Source organism: Brachyistius frenatus, unplaced genomic scaffold (genome assembly GCF_029030835.1).
Source record: "Brachyistius frenatus isolate BFR_SWC_R1_liver_20210118 unplaced genomic scaffold, ASM2903083v1 Contig_83, whole genome shotgun sequence".
Lineage (NCBI taxonomy): Eukaryota > Metazoa > Chordata > Actinopteri > Embiotocidae > Brachyistius > Brachyistius frenatus.
Window position 1 is genome coordinate 1749419 of NW_027210682.1, and position 19320 is coordinate 1768738.

Below are 19320 nucleotides of genomic sequence, written 5' to 3' on the forward strand. Positions count from 1 at the left end.
TGAGACGGAGGGACACAGAACAACAACATATTGGAAAACACAAACATGCATGTGTTGTGTCTTTGTGCTTGTGCTCCAGTTTAGATTTGTTCAGATTATCGTTTGTCCCCATAGGCCTTAGCCGGTGAGGTGGGTATGAGCAATGAGTTGGACGAGGTAGCTCGGGCCCTTTTTAATGGTAACATCCCTGCCATTTGGAAGAAGTTGGCACCTGCCACTCTTAAGTCCCTCGGCAACTGGATGAGCCATTTCAAGAGGCGTTATGAACAGTATAGCCACTGGGTAAGGATGGGCACATCCAAAATAGTTCAGGAGAATTAATTGTAAAGAAATGAGTTGAGAATATATTTTTATGTCTCGTGTATCTGTGTACCCATAAGGTGGATGAGGGAGAGCCAACAGTTATGTGGCTATCAGGACTCCATATCCCTGAGTCTTACCTGACTGCTCTGGTCCAAGCTGCATGCAGGAGAAATGGTTGGCCTCTGGATCTTTCCACACTGTACACAGAAGTGACGCAGCACCGCAGTGAGGATGAAATCAGTGACATACCCCGACAAGGTAACGAACTGCCGCTCATTGTTTCCGGCATACTAAGCGATTACTTGGAAAGACTGACAGTTTAATTGCCGGCAGGCTGCTTCGTGTCGGGCTTGTATCTGGAGGGAGCAGACTGGGACATGGAGAAGGGCTGCCTCGTGAAGAGCAAACCAAAAGATCTGGTTGTGGAATTGCCCATTCTCAGAATCATCCCCATAGAGGCGCACCGCCTCAGATTACAGGTGTGCACAGCTGAACAGACCTCCATACTACACTGTGGTTCTTATTTGTTTTAAACTGTCATGTATTTTCGTGTGTTTTCGTACTTCAGAACACGCTGCTGACGCCCGTGTACACCACTTCCATGCGGAGAAATGCAATGGGTGAAGGGTTGGTATTTGAGGCAGACCTGTCCACCGACCTGCACCTCTCCCACTGGGTGCTCCAGGGAGTCGCTCTGTGCCTCAACACTGACTAAAGACGGCCCGCAGCTTTACTGAGCCGGTTAGCTTTCACACGGTCCATGAAGGTATGTCTGTCTTTATTATGCAAGCAAAAAAAATAATAATAATAATTTTAAAGAAAATTTCTCGCACTGCAATCAAAAATCTAGTTTGTAAGTAAAAATATATAAACTGGAAATAAAATTATTGCACTGCAAACTAATTTTCTCTCAGTTTTGGTCAGAGAATTAAGAATTTTGCTTATGAAACTAGACTTTTTGGCTGCAAATTGAAAACCTTTGCTCTCAAGTGAAAAACCTACGCGTTGAGTTGGACGTAGTGGGCGGGACATAAACTGGAGACGGAGTTTCTATTGGTGGATTGACTCAGACCCACACAGCATGGCTGTAGACACACAACTCTGCCTTCGACATCAAGAGGTCTGCTAACGTTTCTGTGGAAATGCTTTAAAACGTGACAGCACGGGTTTCACTTTGGTTATATTTCACGTTGTCAATGCCGGCGCCGTGCCGGTCCCGTTAGCACTAAATGGTGGTAGGCTGCCCGCACTTCCGCCGGCACGTAGTTAAAGTTAACAAGATTACAACTGCAGTTTTCCACAAGTGGTGCTGATCCTATCTGTGACACGTGCCGCTCGTTTTTCACGGACACAAACGTTTCCTAACAGGAAGCTCTTCATCCACCGGGATAAGAAACGATGTGTACCTGGTGGAAATACGAGCAGCATGCCGCTACGTGTCCCGCTGAAGGGATCGACATGCTGATGGCAGCATGAAATATAACCAAAGTGAAAGCTGTGCTGCCGCAGTTAAACGCATTTCAATAGAAAAAGATGAATATCACACGTATACCTCCACGTTGTTAAAAGACGGTCCTTCACTGTCGGGTGTTTAGAGGCAGCGGGGTGTTCGTGCTGTGTGGCTGAAATCAATCCACCAATAGAAACTCCGTCTCCAGTTGATGTCCCGCCCACTACATCCAACTCAACTCGTAGGTTTTTGGCTTGAGAGCAAAAGTTTTCAATTTGCAGCCAATACGTTTTGTTTCATAGGCAAAATTCATAATTTTGTGAACAAAACTAAAAAAATTTTTTTTTTTTTTTTGCAAAGCAAATAATGTATTTGTGTAAAAAAATTTGCTATTAAAACTTTTTTTGCTTGCATAATAAAGACATAAATACCTTCAACCTTCATGGTCTGTTCAAACATGTTCATTAATAATATTGTTCCTTATTTCTGCTGTTTTGAAAAACTTTACATTATAACAAATACTTGCATAATTAATTTGTTTTCTGAAATAAATTGACTGATTGGTGGTTGACTCATTATCTACTTCAAAGCTTTCATTATCTGCTTTCATTATTTTCTCACTAGATGGCAGCACACAGTCGCAGTACTGAGCTCCACAGTCTGGTCAGCAGCTCTGGGGATTTGCCTTTGATGTTACAGTTGGCTCTTCCGCCACAAGGTTACAGTGGGTTGGCATCTTTAAGGCCTAAAATGCTGCTAACTCATAAAAACATGTTTGCTGGTCAATCCTGTCGTATATGGTCAGAACTGCGTACATGCTTGAAAAGGACGGCAAGTACAGCATATTTCTGCTGAGGTTGTAAGGCGATCAGAAGCTGCTGCATACAGGGGAAACTAACAGTGACCAAAGGTTACTAAAGTTTTCCACTCTACCCGAGTATCCTTGTAGGTTTTCTCTGCACTTTAGGTTTCAGTACATGTTTTATTATAAGATTTAACAAACAGATCTAGCGCAGCACTGAGTAATCGAGGCTGCTGAGGTCAGCATGCCAATGCAGGTGAAGTTTCCTCTACAAATTAGACAGCCTCGCAGGATCTGGCAGCTGGTGCAGCGGTGAGGTCACACACACACAGAGAAATGAAAACTCATGTCACTTCAGTCGTGAGCATGCGGCTGTAATCAGGGATGTGCAGAGAAGACTAAAGTATGGCCTGTCAACTTAAGACATTCCCGAGTCAAAACAATCAGCAACATGAAAATGTTACATTTTCTAAAGTCTTTTTACTCCGATGAGATCATGCCTGTCAATATTGCGGAGCCTTAAAGGGTCCTCTCTGAATGGCAGAGGGTAAAGGGTAGACAGGCCCCATTCAGCTTTAACTGTTACAACTATCATAAAGAGTGATCGGGACATGTTTATGACCAAACAAAGGTGTAGAGGAATTGTGTTGTTGTTGTTGAAAAGGGAAAGAATGGTGTTTTGTGTGGTTTAATGAACATTCAAAAGACTGAAGATCTTCAGTAAGCACATAGACAGACAATAGGTAATGCACCTCTTTTAGTTTGCACAACAAAGAGGAGGGAAATGATAGAGGCAGGGGAGTAACTGCTCAAGAAATGACAGAGAAGAAAAAAACTTTCTCAGTGGAACTGATCCCCCGTCTCCCTCCTCAGAGGTCAAAATTATATTCAGCTGCTCGTGACTGCAGGGATTTACATTAACCCTAAACTGCTCCAGTTCCTGCTTGGCACCACTGTCTGCATTGAGTGGCCTCGTAAAACGCCATGGGTGCCCTGAAACAGAAAACTCTGGCACATCATTTTCTAAAGTTTTCATGTGTTGTGATTGTGAGCAGGTGGGCTCATTCCAACTCATTAAAGTGCATGCATTCTTTTCCGAGTTCTCCCTGCACTGTAAGGAGTGATTAGTGCCAGTCTGGTTGCCCTTCTGTGTGTATGAAAATGTTAACACCACTTCTCAGTTGCTATGAACTTAATCAAAACTACAGTAAACTAGCTCGTTGCGTAAGCAGTCTGCAGCCTCTCTTGAAGATGGAGAGACTTGAGCCTGAGAGGTCTAGTCGCCCTGACCACAGTCCCGGTGTTTAGTTGCAGTGCCAGGTGTTTAGTTTGGAGCAGGACGCAGCTCTGTGGTTACTGGCTGTGGGCAGAGGGAGGTTAAGGTAGCCTCAACTTTCCCTACTGTCCACCTGGGTACTGGTGGCTTAGATAGATGGGTGGGTAGGTAGGTAGGTAGGTAGGTAGGTAGATTGATTGATTGATAGATAGATAGATAGATAGATAGATAGATAGATAGATAGATAGATAGATAGATAGATAGATAGATAGATAGATAGATAGATAGATAGATAGATAGATAGATAGATAACGCTGAATATTGAAGCCTGTATTATTGTAAGAACTTTGTCATAAGTTTTTATTTTATTGTGTTCAACAAAAAACATGAGATGGGCTACTCATCACCGACACAGGTCCAGAGGAACCTCGAGAAGTAGGAGACCATAATTAATTTAGAGCAAATCCGATGCGTAAAGTGGCGTCGCCGTGAGAGTGCATTGTCCTCTGAGAGGTTGAAACGGGGCAGGCGAAAAAAAAAAGAGAGCCAGCAGGCTGTGCTTTTTAAAGACCCGAGGAGACTATAAAACGGGTTTCATGCCCGCTGCTGGATATGAACACAGACAGACGGAGGTAGGTAGAGCGCACAGAGCAGGCAGGACAACACACTCACTGTTCCAGGTTCATTTTCAAAAGTCGGATCTCTGTCATAGAGACAAATGAGAAGCGGGAGTTTATGGCGCGGCATTTTTCTGTAGTACTCTCAGGATTTTAAGCTTCTTTTTTTTTTTTTTAACAAATAAGCGAGTTTAACACGTCGTTTTCTTCTTAATTGAATAGGATGCGCGTCTTCTCCAGCCGACCCGGTGCAGTTTGACACATTCCCCCCTCTCCCCCGAGCTGGATTCACTAACCGGTCTTTTTTCTAACCCGGAGGTAGTTGGGCTCATTAAAACTGTGCTGGCCATACTTTTGATGCCACGGAAATGGGATCGCACCAACGAGAGAGCGTGTCCGCGCTTAGCAGAAAAAGTTTGCTGAGGAGTGTGCTGGTCCTCTGGCTGACCACGTTTGTTGACGGGACCTGGAAGACGGGACTTTACAAAACCTATTCAGCCGGGACACAGACAGCAGCTTCTCACACCTCAGTCTATCAGAAGAGGTAAGGAAAGCACCCACACATGGCCACTTATCACAACAAACACTGCATGTATAGCCTCGATTGTGTCTTGTTATACACACTGAATAACCTCTACAGCCTATTTTGAAACATTACGATTTGGAAAATTGTTTCCTTCTCTGTGTATGACTGCAAAACACTCCCATCTCCATCCATCTACCAGGTCCTATTGTCTTCCTGACAGTTCGTTTCCTTTTTCCTGTGCTGACAGCACATAGTGCTTAGCCGAGTCCCATCCTCATTGTTGTCCCACAGCTCTCTACTGAGAGCACCTTCTCTGTCCCTGAGGTGTCCCTATCCCTGCAGCAGGAGATTCAGCAGCTGCAGCAACAGCTCCATCATCTGCTCCTTCTCGGCTGTCAGCCTGCTCCTGAAAGCACCACCTTCGGTCACCCGATCTGTCCACATTAAACCCGCTGCTGAGGGTCCTGGTGGTGAAAACAGGGCCTAGAATAAGCAGTGTAGAGGCGGCACAGCACAGGAATAATTGCTTAAGAAGAGGTCCATGAATTAAAAGGGGGGATGAGGTGGTTTCATAAAATTATTGATCCTCTGTGTAACATCAGTGATGTTGACAAAGGCTTTTCTGAAGGAGGTTAAACACACACACAGGAGCACAAACCAGCTATGCTTTCCTCATGGGCAGTGCCAGTGTTTAGCTCGGAGACCAGCCACTGGTTAATGAGAAGAGGACATTCCCCATCCTCCAAATATTTATGCTGTCAGGTTGTGTGTATGTGTGGGCTGTAAGTGGCCGCAGGCTGGAACCCCTTCCCCTCTGATGGGGTCTTTTTTTTCTCCTGGGTGTGTCCAGGTGGCTTTTAGTGCTCCCGGCCTCGCTCCACTGACTCACCTCTCTGCTCAGCACCCCCGTCACTCACGGTCAGAGGTTTGTGTATGTGTTTACCAAACACAAGCAGCTGGGACTCCACTGCATCTGGGCTTGTTTTGGGGAAAAGGAGATGAGTTTACAGTATGTGTGCTGCCGTTTGTGAGTGGCCGCGTAGGACGGGCAGGGCAGAAGAGGGAAGAAGCTGCTGTTGGAGTTAGGTGGTCACTGTCTTCAGAGGTAGAGAGGTCAACAGGTTTGAGGTGACGTGAGAGGAGCTGGAAGTCTCAGTCCACCTGCTGTCTGGCCTGCTCTGCGAAAGCAGCAGTTTATGGTGTGTCAGCAAAGCCACAGAGTGGCGGTGGGATTTCAAGGAGCATTAGGCTCTTACTAGCAACTTGACCTTCAATGACAGAAATAACCTGTCATTCGGGTTCAAGCACTTAAAATAAATATTAGCAAACTGGGAAAGGAATCTGTCAGAGGAAAACCTTCACTAAGAATGACTTCCCATTCCAGCCCTGTCTTCACATAGTTATTACCAAAATCAAAGGGGATTAACATCTCTTGAGTAATTTCTTTGCTGGTATCCATAGAATGACCGCTTCTATGGAGGAGCTGATAAAGTGTTCGCTCACCCTTGTCCTTCTTAATGACTGTATAAGCTCAGCACACTGTGGGGTTGCTGAGGTAGATGCTTCTTTACTTGTCTCGCCAACTTCTTTATCCTCCCTCGGAGGACTTGTCATGGTCTGACAGGCAGTCTGAGCCCTGTGGCCGCCCTCATTCCTCACCCATCTTAACCATATCCATGTTTTCTTTGAGCATGGGAATGAAGACGACTGAGATTATGGAAGGCCTGTGTGTGGCTCGAAGGAGAATGGCTTTAAATTGGAAATATATTCAACTAATGTTTGTGTCCAAGCAAAATTGGGATGGAAATTAGAAAGCAGTCACCAAATGTATGGCTCCCTTAATGATCACTGGTGGCTGGTAATTAGGATGATTTTCAGGGAGTGAGACTATACCAGTGTAGGGCTGCAAAGATTAGCAGATTAGTTGAATCATTGATTATTAGCCAAACTATTTTGATTATAATCATATATATATTATACAAATTAAATCAAATAAGTGAAGATAAATAAATAATTAAATAAATGATCATGGTTCAATCACGAGTGACTGGATGAAAAATATTCCTTGTACCTTGGACTTTTGTTTCACAATTTTTTTTAGATGATTTACAAACCAAACCATAAATCAAATACATATATTTTGGTTGCAGCCCTACATCTACATGAAAAAGCCCAAATAATCAGGTTCTAGCGTTTCAAATTGAATAGTTGTGTTTCTGTAGTTTTCTTCAATTGCAGACAGTTTTGGACTAAAAAAAGACATTTGACATTTGACCTTGGGCCCTTTTTCACAATTTTCATTTCCTTTAATAATTCAAACAATTAATCGAGCAATTAAGAATAGAATCAACGGATTAATTGATCGTGAAAATAATCATTAGTTGGGGCCTGATACCAAAGCCCCAATTACAAACTGCAAGTGAGTCATCCACAAAGTGTCATTCATGGTCAGTGGAGCAGCTCGGCTCTACATGACGGGACATTCAGCACGTGTAATCAGGCTATGTGTTATGTTATGTGTTATGTTGAGTGGAATTCCTTTTTCACTTCCAGCGTCACACACTTGAAGATGCACATACCCGTTACACGCTGACTGAAAGCTTGCAGGTGTCCAGGCCTGAGAGCTCCAAACAGACAAAGACAAATGAGCGTTTTCCTTGTTTCTTCCCGGCTGCTTTAAGGAGTCACATAGCCTTGACCTTTACAGCCTCACCGAGGTGCTTTGATGATATTCACTGTCTTCTGCTCATGGAAAACACATGGCAGCTTTGAACCTGCAATACAGTAGCCCATCATCAGTAATATTCTGCATTGACCTTCATTTGATAATTATTCAAACACAAAATAAATATAACTCATTTCAATTATGTTTTCCTTTACACTATTCACTCAGAGGCCACTCTGGATCTGTAAGTCTTTTCTACAAGCTGCTCATGATGACTGAAGGAATTTCCTTCTGTCTTAATTTCACCTTGACTTGTGCTCTCTATTTTTCTCTCTCTCTGTCATTTCTTATTCTGCACATTTATCTTACGCCTCTGCTCTGTCCTACGGGAACAACGCTGCCTCATAATTGTCTTTTTTCTTTCACTTCACTATTCCAATCAGAAGCTTCCTTGTGTGACCTCCATGAAGATATGACCTTTGTCTCTCCTCTCCTCTCCTCTCCTCTCCTCTCCTCTCCTCTCCTCTCCTCTCCTCTCCTCTCCTCTCCTCTCCTCTCCTCTCCTCTCCTCTCCTCTCCTCTCCTCTCCTCTCCTCTCCTCTGGCCATTTGCCACATCTGTCTTTTGTTCTTTGTTCTCCTCGAGCATTTTCCCACAGACAGAAATCTAGAGAAATTCCTTTAGCTTTCTGTCCTCGCTGCATTTCAAACATATCTTTAAGTGCTCGGCCCTCCTCCTCCCACAGTGCGTGAATGGACGGGTGGATGTAGAGGGAGTTATACTGAAATGTTTTTCACCAGAGTCATCAGCGTTTTGCCCTCATCACACCTCTTGACAGTTCAGCCACCTGAGCCCCCCCTCCCCCCTCTACCTCCCTGTGCAGTCTGCAGCTGAAAGTGCACCAGCTCATGATCCTGAAAGATGCAGACTGCGTAGCATACAAGGTGAAATGAGGGCATACACAGTAACTAGAATAATGCATATAAGCTTTTTTTTGACAAGCTCACAAGCTTTCTGTCAGCATTTGCATTCATCAAAGTGTTCAGCACTTTTTTGTTTCGCTCCAAAGTTTAACCGTCTTGGCGTCTGTAGCGTTGAGGAACAGATGGACCGAAGCTGTGATTTTTCCGTCCCTTAAAAAAATGTGTGGATTTCTTTCTTAACGTTTGGCTGTGGCTGTGAGAGATGGTTGATGATTTATTTAGCTTGTGCCCGGCATTCAGAGTGTTCCATGTGTGTGTTGAGACCTGATACTCACTGAGGGCCTGCTTGGTGTTTTTGCCGGTGAAACAGCGTGGTGCTGGTGGGTTTCACACTTCATAACACAGGGGTGCTTCCAGTAAGAGGAAGGTGTTGACTATGAAACATTTGAGTGACAGACTAAGTGCACCTGTGTGCCTTAGATGTAAAGTAGCTCTCAGCAACAAAATGAAGAATGTTATTCCACGTAAGGCTTGTTGGTATAGAGGAGGAAATAATGGCATTACCTGTGTCCAGTTGATACAATTATCTTTAGGCATCAAAGTATGTCCTTAAATCTCCATCCTCTCTGCAGTGGAGAAACTTTTGTTCTTGCTTCCTTGTGGATGTTATTGTCTGAACCACGTTTAGCCACTTGTGCATGCAGGAACTGGTTGTCAAGCCATTTGAAAAATTGTAAACTCTGTTATGCCAACTGCTTTTGTTATTTCATCCACTGAGACAGCAGCAGTCGTCATTTCCTCTCTGGTAATTGCATAAGTGCAACGCAAAGAGAGCAGGGGGAGACCATAAAATCTACCCCCACTTCCCTCCTCGTACCCCCTGGCGACAATCTTAGCTGTTCCCAGGTGAAGCTGCCTCTCTGGCTGGGAAACGTAGATGTTTATCTGTTGGGTCTGGAAGATAAGTGGTGGGGAGGAGTTGGGGTTAGTACCCCCCTCTTCCCTCTTCCCCCTTCCTCCCCCTTTACACCCATCTTTACCTGACCACAGATCCTTCAATGGCCTATATTTTTCTGGACCAAGGAGAGCAATCACAGGGTGATCATATAGATCCATGCTAATTTCTGTAGCCTCGCAGCTGATGGATCCACGTAGATACATGAAGGGTAGGCCTGTATTTAAATAGCATGTGGCAGATGAATTCCTGCATTCACTTTACCTGAGAGGTTTATGGTTAATTCAAGCTATCTCTTACTTTTGCAGTTCCCTTTCCTTTTTAATAGTCCCTGGAAAATATCGGTTGTTTTTCACTTTTACCTAAAAGGTGTAATAACTTTTACCTAAAAGGTGTAATAACTTTTTTCGAAATGCAGCAAGTAATACAAAATGGCATTAATCTGTTAAAAATAAATGTAACATGAATGGATGAAATCAAGGTCACTCAATAATCCAAACAAATAAATCTCAGCAGTAGCACAAAAATTAATCAGAGGTGGCCCGGCTCGCTGGCTCACGTCTGTGTGTGCGGCCATCACAACATGTGGGGATTGTTAATGGGAGCTGGTTCATGGCTGCTTTGCATCCTCTGCCTTTGGCGGTTTCCTTTAGTGTAAACTGTCTCTGATACACACAAACATATGGTCTCCCATATTGACAAACAGACTTTGGTGGGAACACCCCCCCACTCCTGCAAACACATTGGCAGCAGAACACACAAAGTGTAGTTTTGTGCGATGAGCCGCACGGCCTCCTTTGTGGTTTCTCGGGCTTTCTTTCTGTACATCTATTGATTGACAGGCTGTAATTGTTTGCTTTTTACTCCTGTATCTATATGAAGGTAATAGGTGTAATAATAGTATTATGTGGTTGCTCTGCAGCATGGCTGTGTTTTCCATTGAATAAAGATAAGTGTTGTGAGTTTGCTTGATTTGATAAGTAGAAGGATGAAATTAATGAAGCCCACCCAGCTAAACTTTTGTATAAACTTTTCTAATAGCCTCTGTTTTATTACACTAAGATATCTGCTCGTTTTAAAAGGGTAATTAAACTCTTGGTGCGGATTAAACTAGGCCTATTAGCTCTTAGTCTCCTCAAATGAATCACGCTTTACATAACTGTCTGACTTTTGTGGAGTTATTCTAAGATACTGAGAGAGTATTAAACTTTGCTTCTGGTAGCCGAAGAAATAACTGCTCTAACTGATCGTATCCTCACTATCAGATGTTAACATTTGACCTTTACATAAGCTGTTTTTTTTCCCCCTCGCAGGTCAGTTTCTTAACTGCTTCAGTGAATCCTGATAATGTCTGACAAAGCCTCTCTGGAAAGGGAGTGAACTAGCAATCCAGCTTTAACCCGCCTTGAAAAACGTTCATCTTTGGACCTCGTCTTCCTTTTCATTCCCTCCTGGGGGACTTCGCCGCCTCTGAGAGCCCAATGCAAACGGATGTGTATTGATAGAGGAGAGACCTCAGTGTAAATACAGCCCACAATGCAATCCCGCGAATCTGGTGGCTGATTAAAACCGTGTAAACACCATAAGGAAGTTTCAAAACAAAAGCTAATTTGCTTTTGTGAGCTTGCTATAATGTGACTGCACTTGTTTGAAGGTGTTTTGCACCGAGAATGACATTTTCTTCTGTATCTCAAAATAACAAACTGAGGTGATGTTACTGTTGTTTTATTCTTTTACAATCTACATTTCTGACTTTCATTCACTCTTGTTTGTCCCCTCAGGAACTGGTGTCCTCATACGGTCACTAAGACAGTCACCTGCCAGGTGCAGAATGGGACAGTCCTCCAGCGGGTCTACCAGACATGCCGCTGGCCGCAGGGATGCACAGGAGGCAGGTGAGCTTACCAGGACTGTCACTTCTGTACCACACAGTTATGTAGCCTTTAAAAATGGGAAATCACCTTAAAACACTAAACCACTGTGAAAGTACAGGGTGTTTGGTTGTTTGGAAAACTGTTCATTAGTGATTTTAACTATAGTGTAATTTAATAGCAGAAAACTGTTATTGTTTTCAAAATCAGGGTTTTCCAGTCATTATATGACATGTTATTAATTTTCTGAGCTACAAGGGTGTAAGTGGTGGTCATCATCCTTGATCACTATGTGTCTTATCTAATGTGTGGGAGGAATGGCCCACTCTGCAGGACGAGTGTGAATGCAGCACCATCAGAAATCTATTGAAGAATGTGCCAATTAATCTACCTAAAATCAGAATAGATCAGCATGCTGGGCAGCTGCTCCACATGGCCACGTGTGTTTGAGAAACACCTGAAAAGTTTCATACAACTTTAAACTTGTTCCTGGAGATGGACAAAAGACAAAATGGGAAATGAATGGAATGGAAAAAATCTAGATGTGGCAAGTTGTACTGATGCTACAAGAAATCAACTCTCATAAAAAGTCAAGAGTTAGCACAGGCACAGAGCGCACACAGACAGATGTTGTTCTCTTTGTGTATGTGCTGGCTTTAGATTTCGTGTGTATTTTCAGCTACAGGACAGTGGTCAGACCTTCCTACAAAGTGGTGTACCGCACTGTGACCTCTCTGGAGTGGAAGTGCTGTCCAGGATTCAGCGGCGCCGCCTGTGAAGAAGGTAAGACAAGACAGAAAGAGACACATGCACACTGGTTATACAACAGTGGTTTATAGAAACCATTGACAGGTTTGACTTCTGTCAGTTTTCTCTTTCTTTCTTCCACTGTGGCACCTTTATTTTATCTGCCTCCCGTGTCTTTATTGTTATTTATGTCTCCAGGCTGACTTACTTGTCACATCTACACCCCTCTGTTTTACATTGCTGCCTTCAGGCCTGCACATGTGCTTTCCAATATACTTGTGCGAGTAATACTTTAAAACAGGAGTGATTTCCATTAGGCTTACATAAGGCTGCTTCTGTCTTCTAAATGAAGTTAAGAAATAAGATCCCCCGGCCTCTGGTGGGTGAGTCAAATACGTCCACTTTATTAATCACTTTGAATGTCTTTATTACAACAGTGACTGTACCACGTAAAGGTTTATTCTTTTCTGTGGTTTTGAGATTTATGGTCCAGCTGGAACTAAGTCTTCATCCTCTTTAAGTGCCATGCTAGCACTGCTGTGTTCATTTCTTGACTACAGTAGCTGCTGCCCACCCCCAACACACACACACACACACACGCACTCCCAATGTATAATGACTTCCCCTGGCACTAGTCTGCAGGTCTTTGCAGTCTGTGGAGAAGGGTGGAGCATCTGTTTATGCCCAGGACTTGAATGGGTGTAACGTAAATTGTCGGGCTATATAATACAAATGACAATAAATGTTTACAGTGATTTAAGTGGTCAGTTTTTGTGGTGCTGAAAACAGAGGCGATTTTCCTCCTCAGGGCTCCCACTGCCAGGTGAGCTAAGAACAAATCTCAGCCCTCCCAGGGGCTTGTGGTTGGCTGCAGTGTGGCTTCAACTGGAGAAATTTCTCCCCATTTCCTGCTTGCTTACACTTGCGCTTGCTTTTTTTTTAGACCCTCCCCACTCTTAAAGTCAAAAACCACATTCACAGTCAGACAACACAGACTTTACTTAACAAAAGCAGAGGAAAACACAGTGAAACAGGGAGGAAATTATCCAATTAAGTTGTTGCTGGAGGAGATTCCCCTCCGGTTGTCATGGCAGTAGGGGGCTGTCGAGCCAGCAGGGATGCTGGGATTAGCCACTTATCTGAGCGTCGTTCCGGGTGGCTCAGATCACAGGCGGTGCTGAGTGGAAGTGACAGGTCCCATTCACAGGGCCTTTGCTCTCCGGCACCATGGATGCTATCCAGGGCCACCGGCGCTTTGTTCTGCTCCTGCCGCGTGAGCAGAACCCCTTGCCAGCGCAGAACCTGATACCCCGCTGCTGTCTGCCTCATTCGCCGCTTTAAGGAGAAATAAAAGCTCACCACTCGGGCAAAGCTGGAGACCGGATTGTGCTTAAATCTGTTACCATAGTGTTGCCAAGTGAAGTTAAAGCTGCACCCCTAGTTCAGTGGGTGCAAGTTTCAAATCCAGGCTCTTAATACCTGTGTGTGGCTCCATTTCCAGATGGCTGTGAGCACTAGTTTGACTTTCAATAAAGCTGAATTAAAAAAGCTCAGTAAACAAAGCACCTCTGTTATGCAGAAAAACAAATAACTCATCCTACTGCGCCTCTTATTTAATATCATACATCTTAGAAAGAGGTACCGTGTGTACATCTTTAAGGACCTCTTTTGGAGTTCTAGTGTTTGTTATATGCCTTTTCTCCCATCATCGCATTTCCTCTGATTTGTCTGCTTTCCACAGACTGTGGAAAATGTGTATGATCCACTCATTTACTCACGCTGCCCTGCTTTTTACCTCCACCATTCTCTAACCAAGCCACCCCAAAAGCCTCAGGCCATGTCTGACTCTCAAGGCTGGTCGGCATTAGAGCAGATCTCAGCAATGTCCAAACCAGCAGGACTCTGAGGCTGCTTAAAGGTTCAAGAGGAGAAAGTATGTGCGCTACAAGCTGCAAGCACTGTCATTGATATGGTTAGATTTTAAAAGGGGGATGAGAGAGTTGTTTTCTCTTGTGTCCCTCCGTTCTCACCCTTCTGCCTGCCAGCCTATGGGTCAACATACGTAAATCAACAGGTCCAGTCTGTAGTGAAGATAACATATCTCTGTTTAAACTTTGGATTATGACTTTCCAAAACCAAGGCAGCAGTGTGCAGAGAGCTGAGATAAAGGAGAGATCATTATGGGAAGAGATCACAGTATGCTGTCATCGAGTCATACACAGGCTTGTGCAGATTTTTTGGCTCATCACATTCAGAGTAAGGGCTCCAAAAGCAAAACATTACATCACACCCATGCTGATAAACAAACTCACTCCATCTGAGTCCAAGCAGAGTAAGATAACACTGCACCAGACAGGCACCGTTCACATTTGCTCTCTCTTTCGTACTTCCTCACCCCAAACTCAGGACTTGGCTAGAATTCCAGGCCAGTGGTGTAATTACTGGGTCCTAATTGTTTTCTATGAGGTTTGGGAGATATTGTCTTACTTGTGGAACTGGAACACAATGGTCTTTATCTCTGATTGAGCCTGAGAAAAAAAGGCTGAGTATTTGCAGATGGAGGCACTTTCATAGCCTGCCAGAAACAGGGATTTAATGTATGCTTGGTTGGCTTTGGCATTCCAAGTAAGTAAATGCTTGTTTTCAGTTGGGATATCCCAACCTATGCTACATCAAACACAAATATCTAAATTATAGTTCATTTTGAGGCAATTTTGTGATATGAAAATATCAAATTTATCCCTTAAAAGCTACATTATTACATTAGAGCTGGCTCTGACTCTCTCCCATGCAGTTGCACAGATATGCAGGACAACAGTGACGGGTGATTGCACACTCAGCAGTCATAGCTATCAGTAAAATTCACAGGTATTTAGGACTTTCACCTTCTATTTGCTAATTTTGATGGAGTCTTAAAAGTGTGAAGATGACACTAAGAGACAGCAGGAGATATATTGGCCCTGATTTGATTTTTTTTTTTTTTAGAAAAGCACTTGAAAGAAATATGGCTGCAGCTTATCGCAAGAGGAGGCCGCCGTGCAGCGAAACATATGGGGGAATGTAGACTTGAATTTGCACGGCTGTCAAAGCTCTGCCGCGGGGGTCCCCATCAAGCCGTATCTCACAGCCAAGCGGAGGCTGCGGTTTTTTTGGGTCGCAATTACGGTATGGCTGGAAGGCAGAGGCACGTTGTCTGTAATAAGCTGCAGAAATGTAATCTGTGTTTTCACAGCTCAGCGAGGCTTATCACAGGCCTACACACTAAACCCCGTGCTTTAAACATCAGTCGGCTGCAGCTTGCCATTAGCAAAGGAAGAGTGGGAGTGCATGGACGCCGATTTATGTGTCTGTCTGACTGCCAGAGTCAATGTGTGGGTGGGAGAGTGAGGTGTTGAGGATTTGTACAGTGAGGGATGCAGCTGTTCACTTTGATTAGCTGCTTTAATGGCAGCAGGCTTTAGTAGCTGTGAGAGGAGGGATTCCAGCCTGAGGTCAGAGGGGAGGGAGCTGAGCAAGAGCAGGTGACCTCCACTCCCACTCCTGTTAGACCACACAGAGCAGCACTATCAAAGTTACAAACACGGACAAAACGTAGAGTCACCTTTTCATTAAGCTCCCCTCTTTTTTTTTGCAGTCACATTCCAGGGTTCCCCCGTGTTTGACTTAGCAGGTGTTACATATGTTATTCTCTCTTGTTCCGAGTCATTCACAGAAACACACACTTGATGTCAGATTTAGCTGCATGCAAGCCCACATCCAGAGTACTTACCTACTCAGGAGATGAGATCTATGAAGACACATAAATCTCATACACATAGAGCAAGGCAAGCTGCAGCCAGCGTGCAGAAAAGGCCACAGCAGCTGATATTCATAGTTATGTAAATGGAAAGCGCACAAGTGCTGAGCCCAAATTAGAAGCAGCTGAAGTTAAGGAAAACTGGGCTGAGGGCCCCAGAAGAGATTAGACATGGGAGCGTCTACCCCTGTCAGCCCATGCTGCTTGGCTCAGGGGAATTGTTATAATAGTCATTAATTAACAAACAACACCGATGAAAATACCAACCAGTCAACTTAAAATGAACTAAACCGACAGAGAGGAACGTTTTTCTCGTCTCCTGTCTGTCTTTCTTTCCACACTGTCTTCTTATGTGCTGGTATTTGCATCAGGCTTATGAAAATTCCTAAATGATACTTCCTGGTTTAGATATTTAAGTTGGAGTATATCGTAGTAATTATGATAATATTATTATGACATTATTTTGAAATGTTCCATGCAAACCACATACAGAACACACTGAAAAAACATCTTTCAGGCTGTGGAATAATGATGCCATAAGAATTGTAATTATGACTTTCTATGCTTTATGGATTTTTAGCCTGTAATATTGTTAACCCAAAGCCAAAAGATGAGCAGCTAATAATATAATATTATTTTACCATTATTCTATTCTAGATATTCTGTCGATTCCAGAAGAAACACATTTGTTTTAATACTTCATGCTTTCTTAAACTGAATCTTTTTAAAAGTTTTATACATACTTAGCCTTGAATCTGAGTTAAGTTTTATGTTTCTGGCTCCTGGACTGGAAATGCCTCTTCTGCTCACTGATTTATTTATTATTTTCCAAGACTCCTCCCCGGGAGTGCATTGAAAACTGTTTTTCCTGCAGTGAGAAAGAAATAAAGTGGGCTGAGTCAGCACAGCAAAAAAGAAAAAAAAACTTTTAAGGATGAAAATAGACACACACACACACGCAGGCAGGTCATGGCAGCTGGAGTATTCTTCTGTCCCCAATAAAGCCGAGGCATTTCCCTTCACCCCGTAGTTGAAGTGGACTGATGTGCTGACTGAGTGACCCACAAACAGACAGGCACTTTACAGCCTGACAGATCACGCAATCAGGAGCAGAGAAGAGAGACACTCTCCTCCTAGCCCGGCTAAGATAAGGCCAAGTGAACTGGAAACAGAGCTTTTATCATGTAGTGATAAAGAAAAACCTTTCAAATCCTGCCCTTTTTAAATCCTCTTTTCTAGTAGAGGTGTGGGCTCTACCTCCCTGTTATCTCTGATCCACTCGGCGACTGATGTCATTAAAGCTGCATTAACCCCGTCTGCTCCCTGCCCTTCAACATGTCACCATCTCTCAGCTAGCAAGTATAGGGTGGCATACTGTATAACACAGCCCTCCTGTCTTAGGTGGGCTCTGAGAAGGTAATAAAGCATATTTGACGTTTTGACGTCAGTGCTGAGACAATGGAAGCATTGATGCAGCGGGTATGCCCGGGGTCCTGTTGGTTCTATACAGCTGTGATGAGCTCAGTGGACCCAATTGCTGCCTGCAGCCAACTGAAGGCTGGTAATCTCTCTGACAACACCAGATTTATTGCAAATCACAATCTCTCAACTAATATGTCATAATTCCTGCTACTTTTTCCACTTTGATTGGACTTTTTTCTTCATCCTCCCTCATTATTTAGCTTCATAAAGACGTACAGTGCATTTTTCTTTACTAACTTCTGCTTTTACATTCTCTTTTACATCGGGCTGCAACCACAAATTATGTATTTTTTTGTATTTAACCTGACTTTTTTCTTGATAAATTATTTGATTGATTGATCAATTGACACAATTCCAGATTTTGCAGGGCCAACATGTTCCCAGAGCTCCTCATAATATTGATCAGGTACAAGTTACTGAGAAAACATATTTTTAAGGCAACTTTGAAAATTCACTCTGAAGCAATAAACTTAATGCTTGAAAGAACATTATTCAATTCGTCAGAAAGTAGTAAAAAATGCTTAAGGTGGTGTTTTCAGATGGTGTTTTTTGTGTGATCAAACGTTCAACCCAACCTAAAGATATTTTATTTAACTTTCATTTTAGGCAAATAAAAGTCGCAAACCTTCAAATTTGAAAAGCAGGAGTCGGCACATGTAAACAATGAATCAATCATCAATTGTTGCAGATTAATTTTTTCTCAGTTGACTAAATGATTGAACTCTACTTCCACACAAATTTACTTTTTCATTCTCTTGCTTGAGTCGGTCGTGTAAATTCTCTGAAACTCCGGTCCTGTCTCATGTCTTCTTGCTGCTGTCTCATCCCCACTGCCCAGTGAAAACAGACCGCAGAAACATAAGAACACAATAAAAAAAATGTTGCTTTTAAGTGAGATCTTTTTCTCTCATATTGTGGGTTTTGTCCACTCCCAGTAGTCCTGCTGATCTAGCTGCTCATTTGTCACTGTTATGAGTTCATAAACATATACAATGCCACATGAGAGCCTCAAGTGTTGTGGCACAGTGGGTGGGGATTTTACAAAGCCGACCTTCAAACCTTCTCCACTCCCATGTATACTTAACCACAAACAGACCACCACATCACAGAGATCTTGCTGTGGTGTGTTGTGGTGACATCATTTACGGCCCCTTGCCCCCCAACCCTTCCAGTTTGGTTTCCCATCAACGAAACGCTGCTCTGTTGGATAACGTGTAAAATGTAATAGTCGTTGCCCCTGTCTGACTTTTGAGCTCTGCTTTGAGCTGGTCTTTGTGTATATTTCCATTTGCTCATGTGGTTGATACGGCACTCAGCAGGGATGAGAAGAGTGGTGCTGATGGTTGTGATTAGTCCTGGACTGAAGACGAGAGTACAGAAGAGGTTTGGATGAACTGCACCAGCAGTCGGTCTAATTAGAGACATGCCTGGTTGACTTTCAGAGCTTAAACCTGACAGAGGAGCAGGCATTCCCCTCAAGGAGCCGATCGTCTTGACCAAAGAAACATTACCTCACTTGGTTGGCTAGAAGAGGAAAAAGTAGAGGATAATAGAACTTGTCTCTCATGATCAAATGTCTGACACATAAAGCCAAAGGTATACACGGCTGGCAAAGGTGACTTTACACTAAGCTGTATTGGTTTTACAGTCACAGACAGGACAGATGTGAGAATAGAAGTGTGCTCGTAGTTGTTTTGTTGTTGTGTTTTCAGCTTGGTGTTATGAGAGCAAATAGTCATACAAGACTGCAGATCATAATTCATATCATAATCCAGACAGCAGGACCCCCAGAGCTGAGTCTGCAACATTTCATATAGAAATCTTCGCCAACCTGTGGTTTATGCTACATCCACTGGTTAACCCTGAGTAGACTGCAATGGGCCTCCACGACAGGCCCGTGTTTAATG

At 43.4% G+C, this 19320-nt stretch overlaps 2 protein-coding genes across 3 annotated transcripts in view; both read left to right on the forward strand.

Moving 5' to 3' along the window:
• Positions 1 to 2318, forward strand: part of dnah10 (dynein axonemal heavy chain 10) — a 28242-nt gene extending 25924 nt beyond the window's left edge. The window contains exons 75-78 of the mRNA XM_069709581.1: positions 115 to 282; positions 381 to 561; positions 637 to 782; positions 872 to 2318. Coding sequence (XP_069565682.1) covers positions 115 to 282; positions 381 to 561; positions 637 to 782; positions 872 to 1018 — 642 coding nt within the window. The 3' untranslated portion in view covers positions 1019 to 2318. The remainder of the gene's footprint in view (positions 1 to 114; positions 283 to 380; positions 562 to 636; positions 783 to 871) is intronic.
• Positions 2319 to 4395: 2077 nt separating this feature from the next.
• Positions 4396 to 19320, forward strand: part of emid1 (EMI domain containing 1) — a 53969-nt gene continuing 39044 nt past the window's right edge. For both annotated transcript variants that reach the window (XM_069709441.1, XM_069709442.1), the window contains exons 1-3: positions 4396 to 4992; positions 11299 to 11412; positions 12068 to 12171. In XM_069709441.1, the coding sequence (XP_069565542.1) occupies positions 4817 to 4992; positions 11299 to 11412; positions 12068 to 12171 (394 nt within the window). In that variant the 5' untranslated portion in view covers positions 4396 to 4816. The remainder of the gene's footprint in view (positions 4993 to 11298; positions 11413 to 12067; positions 12172 to 19320) is intronic.